Source organism: Bombus impatiens, unplaced genomic scaffold, assembly GCF_000188095.3.
Source record: "Bombus impatiens unplaced genomic scaffold, BIMP_2.2 scf_0089, whole genome shotgun sequence".
Taxonomy (NCBI): Eukaryota; Metazoa; Arthropoda; class Insecta; order Hymenoptera; family Apidae; genus Bombus; species Bombus impatiens.
The window spans coordinates 376500-388828 of NT_176508.1; the positions used below are offsets into that span (position 1 = coordinate 376500).

General features: G+C 35.3%; 1 protein-coding gene and 1 long non-coding RNA gene across 11 annotated transcripts; one reads left to right on the top strand and one right to left on the bottom strand.

Moving 5' to 3' along the window:
• Nucleotides 1-34: 34 nt before the first annotated feature.
• On the bottom strand, nucleotides 35-12329 carry LOC105682130 (MAP kinase-activated protein kinase 2). Of its 10 annotated transcripts, none has more exons than XM_024372662.2 (12): nucleotides 12070-12329; nucleotides 11745-11760; nucleotides 10956-11233; nucleotides 9933-9938; nucleotides 9134-9422; nucleotides 3446-3585; nucleotides 3292-3356; nucleotides 3094-3201; nucleotides 2890-2988; nucleotides 2717-2792; nucleotides 2425-2635; nucleotides 35-2346 (listed from the first exon to the last, which is right to left on the bottom strand). In XM_024372662.2, exons 3-12 carry the CDS (start codon nucleotides 10988-10990, stop codon nucleotides 2107-2109), a joined length of 1269 nt encoding a protein of 422 aa, XP_024228430.1. In that variant the 5' UTR covers nucleotides 10991-11233; nucleotides 11745-11760; nucleotides 12070-12329; the 3' UTR covers nucleotides 35-2106. The 10 variants fall into 10 exon arrangements, 9 of the variants coding, with proteins under 9 accessions (XP_024228430.1, XP_033174252.1, XP_033174251.1 ...); XM_033318361.1 differs by having other exon boundaries at nucleotides 12065-12329; XM_033318360.1 differs by having other exon boundaries at nucleotides 11745-12329.
• Nucleotides 7516-8881, top strand: LOC105682131. Its single transcript, XR_001102812.3, has 2 exons — nucleotides 7516-7939; nucleotides 8029-8881. It is a non-coding gene; the product is annotated as an uncharacterized LOC105682131 (long non-coding RNA).

Here is a 12329-nt window from a genome sequence, read left to right on the forward strand (position 1 = left end):
CACAGTTATATCAATAATACAATTTTTTACCTTGTTATTGAACTTTCAAAATTATTCCTTTTATTTATCGAAAGCAAATTATACACGTCGATAATACTTCGTTATAAAACACGTGTTATACGAAGGTATCTCGCGCTACGCTTACTCGTAGCAATAAAGTGACACTTATACAGTGGACAAAGGCTGTACCAAACAGAGATTTACTGACATTGCATTAATTAAGGATACTTTTTACATTTATTGTCAAGTTTTATAAATGCAGTGCAAATCAATATACTTGAATCGATTACAAAAATATTTCGATACTATAGTCCAACTCAAAGCACGCATACTTATTTTCGTTTTCTAATAATGTTAATCTATAAAATCGTAAACAACACTTGTACTATTTCGGTATTATCAAGTACAATAATGCAACAGTCGTTTATATGATATTTGAAATTAAACGTATTATTAAAACTGTAGTGTAGAATCGTCCTTTCTTTAAGTTTGCGTCAGTTTTCGTATACAACTAGTTGACCTTCAGTTTGATTATTTTTAATGAGGTTTAGAAGCTGAACCATTACATAATGTTTATTTCGAAGAAGTCTTGTTTCCACGATTCTAAAATAATCTATTATTTAATAATAAGTATATTACTAAATATAGTACTTAGTTTAGAATTCTATTATTCTGAAAACAATTCAATGATATAGAACTGTGAAAACAATTAAGGCCTAATTTTCTCGTTATTTATCAGTCACAAGATCTATTTTCATCTATTAAACGTTTCTAATACTTATCATGGAGAGCTGCTGGTAATATGAATAATCATAGTTTCAACTACAAGTATCTTATTAAAAATACTTCGTACATATAATATTTACATTCATAACATAGACGTCGCCTCAGAAGAAACAATGATACATTCATGAGATTTCATCACCTCTCACCTTACACGTTACTGGATCTGTACCTAACTGAAATATTTAATTATGCTAATTAAACATTAAGCTAAAAATTGATCTGACGTTGGTTAAGGCGTTTCTTTAGTCTAAATTTCAATTTTTATTTTACAATACATCTAAAAAAATATAATTACTACATTTATATCGTAATGTGTACATCTTTGTTCCTAAGTTCCATCTTTTACTATAAATTTTATTTATTTAAAAAATTAGGAAATTGTAGTATTGTTTTAATACCTACGAAATAATTAGAGCAACGTATGTTAGCACCTTGCAACGATTATAAGGATTCTTACACGTATTCAGCCTCAGTCAAAATATCACTTAAAAGTACATTACACATGTTTGCATTATTTTTTAATTAAACGTTATTTTCATAGTTTGAATGAATTGTAACTGTACACAGATAACAACTGAAAAAACATACTAATACAAATTGGCATGATGTATTTTTGTCTTATACGTCAATCACGATAAATAATAGTAGTTTAATAATTTAAGGAAACACTATACACATAAAAATTGCCAAGCATTATAATTTATGATTTAAGACTTAAATTTTAAGTAAATCAATCAAAAGCTGCTAATTAGGTGGCGTATTCTTTTATATTAGATAACAGACCTTCATTATGAAGTCCAACATTCCATTTAAAATTGAAAAATATTTTTTATATTTCTTTTCAATATGAATTTATTATATATGCAGTTACCGATGACAAAACGTTTTCCTTATCAACGTTTCATCAATAAATATAAATTGCAATATACATTATTTAGTCGTATCAGATTGATTTTTAATCCTTGGTACTTTTTTCTGTATTATTAAATCTTTCAAGTCGCGTAAAATGCACCATAACTGGTAAAATATCCTTCGATTATTATGTCAACCGTGCTCCTGTCATTCAAATTTGGCAATTACGATCGATAGCATTTTAAAAATATTTAAGATGTAGTAAATTGTCGTAATTGCATGGTCAAATACAACTTTATGCGCCTAATATCTCGACGTAGGCAGGATTTTTTCAAGACTATTCTGCAGGAATTTTTTATATTTTACATTATGTAACTGTCAAAAAACAATTCTCATGGTCATTACACTATACCTTATACATCTTCGTAAAAAGACACGCCAGTGTTGACTGGCTCTTATTGCGTCTCCCTAGGATGCTGGCGTAGGATTAGCAGCCGGTGGTACAGCGTTTTTTTGTTTCGCTCGTCTACGTTTGTTTAATAACGCGTTATTTGTGTGATCTAATTGTTTCAAATTGGCCGTATCGTAGTCTACGCGCATGGTAGCTAATGACCGTGTCATTTCTTCTTGAACTTCTGGCCAAAGTTCTTCGCCTTCTCGGAGTACGCGACCAGTATGTAAAGGCGTGGGGGGTACTTCCGTGTATTGCTATATATAAAACAGACAATGATCTATATTTGCGACCGTACAACGCATGAATTGACAATAATGAAACAGAATTCTTACAGCAATCCATTTGTTGCGCATAACCTCGTCGATTTGAAGTCTTTGAGCTGGATCTGTACACAACATACCCTTGATGAGATTCTTTGCCTCTGTGCTTACGTTAGACCATTCAGGGGCTGGAAAGTCATATTGGCCTAACCGAATTCTTTTTTTCATCCCTGGTGAAATAGCTAAACCATGATTACTGTAGAAAGGTGGGAAACCGCACAATCTAAAATATTATAAAATATTGATACGTTTCAGAATCTATATATAAATTTAAAATATTTATTCGTGAATAATAGTTACATACAGTATATACATTATAACTCCAAGTGACCAAATATCACAGCTTTTGTCATATTTCTCTGGTCCCAAAACTTCAGGAGCTATATAAACCAGAAAAAATATCTGCTTTGTTATTTCCATATGCTTGCGCAATTAAGTTGGTTAAAAATAAAATTAGAATTTTGAAAAACAACTTACCAACATAGTATGGCGTATAACACGGGGTTTGTAGCGTATCTTTCATATGGGTCTCTTTCGCAAAACCGAAATCAGTAAGTTTCAATATTCCGGTACTATCTAAAAACGAAATACACAATCGACGTATAAATTCGATTCAGTACAATTCAACGTATGTTAAACATTTCTATGATTCATTCAGCTTTAATATACTTATTTACATACCAGGCTTAGAGTACAAAAGATTTTCCGGCTTAAGGTCTCTGTGTGCAATATTCATATCATGCAGGTGCTTTACAGCAACACAAATTTCATACATTATTTGTGCAGCTTCTATACAAAAATTACATAAGATAATCAGAAAATGTTTCTTACATTTACATTAAATACATCATCAAAATATAATACGTTAACTTAGTTTACCTCTCTCTGTGAAAGCACCATCTTGCCTATCTTGTATTCTCTCAAACAGTTCTCCTCCTTCCATACTAAAAGTCGATGAAACTTATTATTCAATATCGCTCGTTAATATCGTTTATACGATAAAATCACTTAGTCCAAGTATTTACAAGCTTACCATTCCATAATAACTAATAAACATTTATTTCCACTATATGTATTTTCATATACATCTTTGACTTGCACTATGTGCCTGCAGTTCGATGCTCTCCAATGCAGTTCAACTTCCCTTCGTGCTTTTACACAATCGTACAGTACCTATAAGCACAAAATTGAACAAAATATCAATATTAAATTCAACAATTCCAAAATATAGCAATTGCGTACAGCTTATAAAAATTTCGAGGCTATGGGAGATTTACACGAAACCTTGAATAAATGAAGTGACGTAATCTGTTAAGATAAAAATGAATAGACATTAGAAGTGATAATATAGTGACTGGCAGTATCGTATAGCATCGTACAATATTTAATAGGTAAAAGAATACGCGATGGAACGCGTATGAATTTTATACACGCGTATGATACTCGTATATTCGCTTTAAAAACCGCCGGTGAACGACCTAAAAACAGCTGACTCCATCGTTAAATCGATAAAACTTATTGCATTATGTAGTGGTTCGCGACCTAACATTCTTGAGTTAATGTACGATAGTCCGGATCGATGAGTACAACGTAGTTTTAAAGTATTGTAATATTCTAATTTACTAACAATGTTTTTAATTTATACCGTCGAATTAAAATATATTACGTGTATGTATATGTATCACATATAATTTATTCGAAATTTAAATGTCTTCCATCTTCCAACCGATAAAAAAAACCTTATGTTTGTGAATACGTAAAATAATAAAAAATATTAGTATTGGAAACATGTCGTATGTATAACCAGCTCGTAACGTTCAGCTCAAAGAATTACTTGGCAGAGCAAACAAAAGTTTTATCTAACGCTACAAAGTCGCTATTGGCACAGTACAAATGTCCTTTATTTAAGTAACATCGATCAACACCCATGTTAAACTGGAATTCTTCACTAGTATAATACTTCATTTCGTTTCCACTTAGTTTGTTTCTTCCTTTTGCTCTCGTACATTTTATAACACAAAGCGAGCGTTATTCTTAATTAAAATATTGTCATTTCGCGTTCAATGGCTATAGAATATTTATAAACTCAAAGATTGCAATATCTGTGGCGTGTAAATTTTATGCATCAGTTCGTAAAAATACAGGTCGTGAAAAATATGGCGCTGATATAAAGTTGCGAGATAAAAGAAGGGCGGAAAAAGTGTCTCACGGTTGAGTAGTATTTTTAGAGCATCGAATACATCGGGCGTTCTAAAAATGTTCAAATACAATTAAAACCTGCGGAACGCGCTTGAAAAGGTCGAAACCGGTTTCGACTTGAAGTTGCTGTATCGATGGTGATAATGAAATAGACAACTCTCGCGTATAAATGAAACCTCTGCGAAAAACTCGTTACATAAGAAGATACGTTCATTTGCACATAAAACTTGCCTCGCGTTAAGCGAGACCGTAACAAAGGATCGCTCAAATTCTCACATTTTCCAATTTACAGAACGTCGAATTCAGATTGAAATTTTTGTGCTTAAAGTACGAAAAATCGACTGTTTCCTGGGCAAGTGGATTTCTCCGATATCGCTGAACAGCGTATAATCGTCAAGGCGCTTCGATTTGCAGGATTTTCCACGATTGTTATGCTCCCCTTGTAAATGAAAATACATTGGTTACGTGCTCACGAGCATTCGACCGTTTTGTATTATTCCGCGGTAATGTGATTAGCGTTAGCACAAAGTGACATGTCCATTGTTACGATGGCTAACAGACGCATAACTGAACTCGTAGGATTATTATTAATAGGCTGTGCGATCAGATTATGCTCAGCAGCCTACACCAGCGTATTTTACGCAGAAAAAGAAACGCGCAATACAGCTGATCGTTTGTTCTTCTTTTTTTCCCCCCTTTTCTCACCTTAATTATACAAATTATATAACGTTTTTATGTAATCAATATCATAAATAACGTAATAAACGTATAAAACGTTTCGACACTTTCATCAAGTTTACGCGCAAAGGAGAAAAGAATCTTTTTATAAAAAGAAATCGCAACGATATTTTCGTCACTGATTTCCTGTTATTGAGATTCTACTGACGGATCGCAGAAATACAGAAACCGTTCGTTCGTACAAGAACGAAGGAATAAAAATTCAAGTATTCTCGGAATGCTACAGTCAAGGCAAAGAGACGCGAAACAATGGTGACAACGGTCCGACCGATCGTATCCGAAGCGATCAATCAACGAAATCAAATTCGTAACAGGAACGCTTGCTTGCGACATCGGCTCCTGCCATCGTTCGCAAATATTGATTTTTTTTTTTTTTGTAGCTACGCGAAGATACGCGTGGAAATATGATTCTCTGACTTTCTCCTCGGGTATGCCTCAAGGTGCTGTTTCTTGTATTACCAGAATCTATACATTGGTATCAGCTTACACCGTATAGCGACCACCACACGTCCTACAAAAATCATTATTTCAATGACACGCGTAAAAACATTTCGCATTAATAAAATCGTATTATGGATCCATATCGACGACAATTATAATTATCGCGTGGCAAAGGCGTCGAATCGATTTAACATTGAATCGGAAGTATTCGAAGGTTGATATAAAGAGATAATTAAGAGCGCGCGACTTAGAATTATCGCCATTACCGTTGGATCTGTTCGTGGTCATGCCGCGTAATTTAAACCGTTTTGCCGATTTATACGACTCGTTTCCAATCATTCGGTCCCGATAATTCGACGCGATTAATTATCCTTAAATTCCGCTCTGCTTGCTAACCATTAATTCGAAACGAATCGCTATATACGAATTAAATTCTTTTTTTTTTCTTTGCTGAATTTTTTTCTTCCTCTCTTCTTTCAGTTTTTCTTTTTTTTTCCTTTCGTTAAGATATCGTCTGTATCGAAAATCGATAGGGAATTGAGTAATATCTGTGACAGATACGATCGTGATGACCTACACACCTTTACGCGTTGCTACGAAACTACCATGTTACGTAGAAAAAAGACAAATATCTATCGATAGTTGGTTTATGACAAGAAACGTATTTTAATCTTTCGATGTTGGATTAGTTGATCGTCGATACCTTTGATAGCATTGATCGTTTTTATACAAGCAAACGCCAGATCATCGATACTACATACATAAGTATAAATAATGACATATTACCGTCGAAACTTGTCAAGCTGTTCTTGTCTATACAGTCACAATTATACAGCATATACAGGGTGGTACGAGCGGAAAGGGGTGATTCTACGCGAAAAAAGAAGTCGAAAACGTGGAATAAAAATTTTTCGTTCGAGGCTCTGTTTTCGAGAAAATCGACTTTGAATTTTCGCTCGGTACGCGTGCACTTTATCGCGTCTCGTTATAACGGATCGCGCTGTAGATCGTCCCGATTGACGTTATTTTTTAATTTTTCAGATTTTAAAATTTTAAAATTGTTATTCTATATTTTCGACTTCTTTTTTCGCGTAGAATCACCCCGTTTCCGCTTGTATCACCACCAGTTACCAACCACCCTGTATATCAGATGTTTGCATATCCCAATCGCGCGTTTACTTTCTAGTTTACAGAGAAAGAAACTAGATTATTATTAGAAAAGAGCGTACTAAATCGATGAAAGGAAAATAAATACAGAAAGTAGACAATAGCACATAAATATATTATACTTTGATATGTTAAAGCGCGACAGGAGATACGTCATTGACTATATATGGTACATATACGTATATATTATAACTTCTAACTGATTGATGTATTCAAAGTGTGATCTACGAAAAGATATCGAAGCCTATCTTTTTTTTTCAAATTTGATTCTTTAAAATATCGCTGATATCGAGAAAAATCTATCAAGGAACAGCTCCTAAATTAGCAAGGCATATGTCGCGCGTGTGGCATCGTATGATTCACGTAATCGGTCGTTGACATTCTATGTATGTACGTACGTACGCCTTTAATCGATGCTTCTTTCAAAACCTATTTTAAATTATTTTTCAAATTTAAAAACTGATAAAACTATCTTTAACGGTTACACGCGCGTTGGTGTTAAAATATTTAATAAGTCGCGACAAAGTTATCGCGACTCTGAACTCCTTGTTACCTTCGCCGATACTTTTATCATAGACACGCGGCGATTGATTCCATGATTCATATGATATTTACGATCGCGATGACATTTCACATTTGGCGTTTGTTCAGTTGCCCCTGGAATTCTGTGCGGGAACGACGGCGCGAGAAGTTGCAAGAACAACAAACCGACCGCGAAAAGGCGAAAACACAAGGATCCCCGAAATTTTTCCAAGGCGATACAGAGAAAATAAGAGAGACGAACAGACTTCGAACGATACACCGCATGGTCGGAATCGTCGAATGGGAAATCACCGAGTATAAATAGAAGATGACTCGCGGTCTGGACTCGCTTGGACACCGTCAGTCGATGATCATACTTTAGCACCGCTAAGTGGGTATCGATACAGCAGTACTTGGTTAACTGGCCACGATCCGGAACCTTATCTGGCCAGTTATCGAGGTGGCTATATTTCTAGGAAATTTCAAACATTTGTTTTCCCTGGCGAGTGCGAGTGAGATGCAAGTACGCGATACCTTTGTTTATTTTAGAAACATAACGCCAGAGGTACATTCACGAAAACGGTACGAAGAATTGGCGGGGATAGCGATAGCCGGCTAAAGAAGTGAAACGGCGAACAATTAACGCGACATTACCGTACATCTCTGACAGATCCTATATATGCGTAAAAATGTACACGCATCGAATAAGGTATCCGGTACATCCTTGGAGCATCGTTCCGCATGTTCCAAAAATAACTAAGGCCAGATGTGTCATATTACACTTATACGTACGAAACATATATTGCTTTTATATCTACTGATAACAATCGAAACGTTCGTAAACCCTGTTACGTTTATCTCGGTCGGTATAATCGAGTAGCAATATGAAAAATAATATGTCTGACGTTTTCAACCTACACGTGTCGTCATACATGCCGCTTTTGTAATTACACGCCTGTACACAACGTTTTATTGCTCGTGCGTGAAATTTTAATCGAGTCTCCCAGCTCCCGGGTAGTTTCGCACAGTAAAGTAGAATATAAAGAAACCAAAGGATACGATCGGCTCTGCTTGCACCGTAATACGCGTATAGCGCCATTTCCGTGAACAAAGGAGGAACTAAATAACCCGATTATTTCGGTGTTTCGAAGCTTTCGTATTTGCCCATTTCGTATTCGCGTTCCATTAAAATTAAGTCCATTAACGCAAAATTAGCCCTCCGGGTGCAAGTTACTTTTTACTAACACAGCGTACCACGGTAGAGCACCTAAGATCGTGTTTCTAACGTGTTCGAGGCTTTGAAAAATTTAGAAAAATTTATGGCTACTTTTAACGCCTCTACTACGATATCCTGATAGGCGTCGAGATGAAACGTTAAACAATTTGTTGTTAAAAACTCGAAGTTTAGACAAAATTATTTGGCGACTGAAGAATCGTTGAGAGGCTAAAATCGCATGTCTCGCGTTGCATGCGGAAGGTTACATCCACTTTCTCGTATACGTATATACAAAAGACAAACGCATGTGTAATTTTTCACAGGATAGCTAACGCAGACTGATTAAAAAAAAAACGACCGATTCGACGGAATAACCAACGAAGACTAATTAAAAAGAATGACCGATTCCACGGAAGAAATCATTGATCGTTATCTCACCTTGAGCGCATATTTTTCCCTGGTATTTTTGTCATAACACTGAACAACTTTTCCGTTTATTCCAAGACCAAGCACGTGATTACTGATTTCATAGTCATCGGTGATCGGTGTGACTTTTGGTAAACGGACGTCGCATCTTGTGACCGTGTGTTCCATGGTTTTCCGTTTGGTTTCCACGGTCGAAACCTCTTTCTCCTTCGTCGACACCTCGATCTCTATTTCCGCTGCTCGTTTCCGTTTTCCTTTCTTATTCTCCTCGTTCTCCTCGCCGACGGGCCTCTTGCACTTTCTAAAATGGTAATCGATCGTCAATCACGTTCTCATCCCATGGGGGAGAAGGGACTCGACTCTTAGTTTTCTTCTTTTTCTACGTGTGTACTACGTGTGCATTTATATATATATGTATATATATATATATTAAAAAAAAAAAAATAACGCAAATGTACCGACACCATAAATATTCGAAGAAAATTGAGACACTTCATGAGAAATGCGAAGAAGTACGACGATTCGACTGGCACCGTTGATAAGAAAAACCTTAGAACGATAGCATATTTCGTGCTGACACTTGTGAGCGCGCCACGCGAATGACAGTACTGACAGTAGTATAGGTAAAAAAAAAAAATTATTTGCCAACGAAAAGCTATTTTATCACTCGCATCGGCGCCTGTTTTATCTTTGAGAGTTACCAACGGAACGCGATTTATATCCGTTTGAAAGTAAATCGTATTTCCTGTTATTCGCCGCGAGACTCGAACGAAGAAGTTACTCATTACAGATTTCAAGTATTTCTTATTACCTTAAACTGATAAGTCCATTATCGTCTGATTAATCGCGACGTGGTACGCCAAGCAGTTACTCGCATGTTGTTATCAAATTGACATTGCGATAGAAAATATCAATGTGTTCGATTATGTATGTGTAATTTATATAATTTACATCTTTACGTAATTGCTAAATCTTGAAATTTATAAATGTTATTAAACCAATTATAGGAAATAAAATTGGCAAAAAGGTTACGCTTAAATGTATCACGCATGGTAATTAGTTAATCGATCGAATTAATTTACTTTTGCGACTTACAGGAAATATTTTGGCAAACTGTATAATTCGTTTGTGTGATCACACTGTAAGTACACATGCACGATATAGCGCGATATACTTACTGAAATACGCGCACACCTTTATGTATTACACAACTAAGTTCGATCGATTGCAGTAAAATTATACTACATAGCTCAACGCACGTGAATGGAACATTTTCAAATTATCAAGACTATCCCAATCGGGTGCGTCGATTATGCGTTGCTTTAATGATGATCGATACACGCAATAAAACAGCAACAGAAATGATCGATCGATAGATCAAAGAAACAATAAACAAAGGACAAAAACGTCGTAAAACAGGGTTAAAAAATCAGTCGCAAGTTTTAATCAGCACGAGATTAAGTAATAATATGCAATTGTTATGATTGCAACGAACAAAAATCTACAAAGAACGATGAGGAATAGTGTTTATCGTCGTATTATTCAAAAGGACGAGTTGACGTTATCGTATTTAAATCAATCTGATATATTGATTTCGAGGAAATAAAATATAATACGTTCCACAGATGTTTATGCATGTATGGGAAATTTAAAAGCGGAAATTATATAAAACGCGCGTAATATGCAAAACCGCACGAGATACCCAAAGTGAATTATATGTTATATTATGTAATGGATAATATAAGTGTTTATTTAAGTTTCATTCTTTTTAATTAATAATTTATGAAAGTATGAATATGCATGAACATCTGCAGTCTAATAATATGACAGAGACCTCCAGAATGTCCACTTGGCTGCCGATTTCGGCATTTGTGTAGCTTTTTTTAACGTTTCGAAATCTTTCTAATCGAATCGTTGAACGAAGATAGAAAGCATCGCCTTCCGGGAGGGCCGAAATTCCAAAGAATTCTCAGAGGTAACACAGTCAGGTAGCGGTGAGTTATGGATTAACTGTGTGAGCTCCGCGTCGTCGAATAAAATAAGAATGTGTCTCTAATCGTAACTCAAAACTCGATATCCAAAGAATAATCGCACAGAGAGGGAAGAGGCCAGCTGAAAACCGAAGATAAAAAAACTAATATAACTCATCCTCAATAATGAAACTGGTGATTGACGATGGAAAGAAGCGTGCAAAAAAGCAATTATCAGAAAGCAAGTTTTTACATGTGCGTATGTACATATGTGTAGGGGGATTACACGGGATGCAGTGTGTCTATCTCAACACTTCTAATGAGATGAATCGCATTTCTGTTACGCAAGTTACACAGCCAAAAGATTCGTGAATTTGGCAATATAAACACAATGGGAGGAACAGAACACAAAATGACTTGTCGAAGATCTATTTGCATAAACGTATATCCACCGCCAAATTCGCCATCTATACCTTATCAAGATTCACTGAGTGATTTACTTAAAATAGCGGTAGCGTATGACGTATGCAAACAAAATAAAATGCATTAGAGATAAGGCAAACTGAAAATCAGGGGAAAAACAAAAAAAAAAAAAGAAAAAAAGAACTCTGGCATGATTATAAAAAGATAATTATGCTGGTTGTCTAACGTACTTGGTGACGTCCGCTTCTTCAAAGTTCAATTTCCCGCCATAAAATGATATATTTGAAAGAAAGAATACCACTGTTACAACATTTTATATTTCACACTGTCATGAGAACACTCGATTAGTATTTCTTAAGAATTATTCTTGTCACGATACGTCATAACACTGAATCACAATTCGATACGACGGTATAAAAAATAATGTTCACGAATATTCAGAACGTAACTATGCTTCTATTCGTTTGTTTCACACGAAAAAAAGAAAAAGTTTCTCGGAGGTGTGTCACGCGAATACCAAACGGTCAAAAAGATCAAAATATTTATCTACCTGACCTGTCGTAAAATAGCCGGTTTTAACACGAATATGAAATTATTCGATGACGCCGTTGGAAACCGATTTTTCTCGCTGTGAAAAACCTAATAAGAAGAAAGTTAACCAAACGCAACTTTTTCCATAACCATACTTTCCGTGCATTCGACCGACCACTACTGACTACTGAACTCAAGTCCACTCAACGACTCGGACTTTCATACCAAAAGCCAATTCACAAACACTAGTAGATAAAACGGCTATGGCGGCAAAGCGAAGCGCC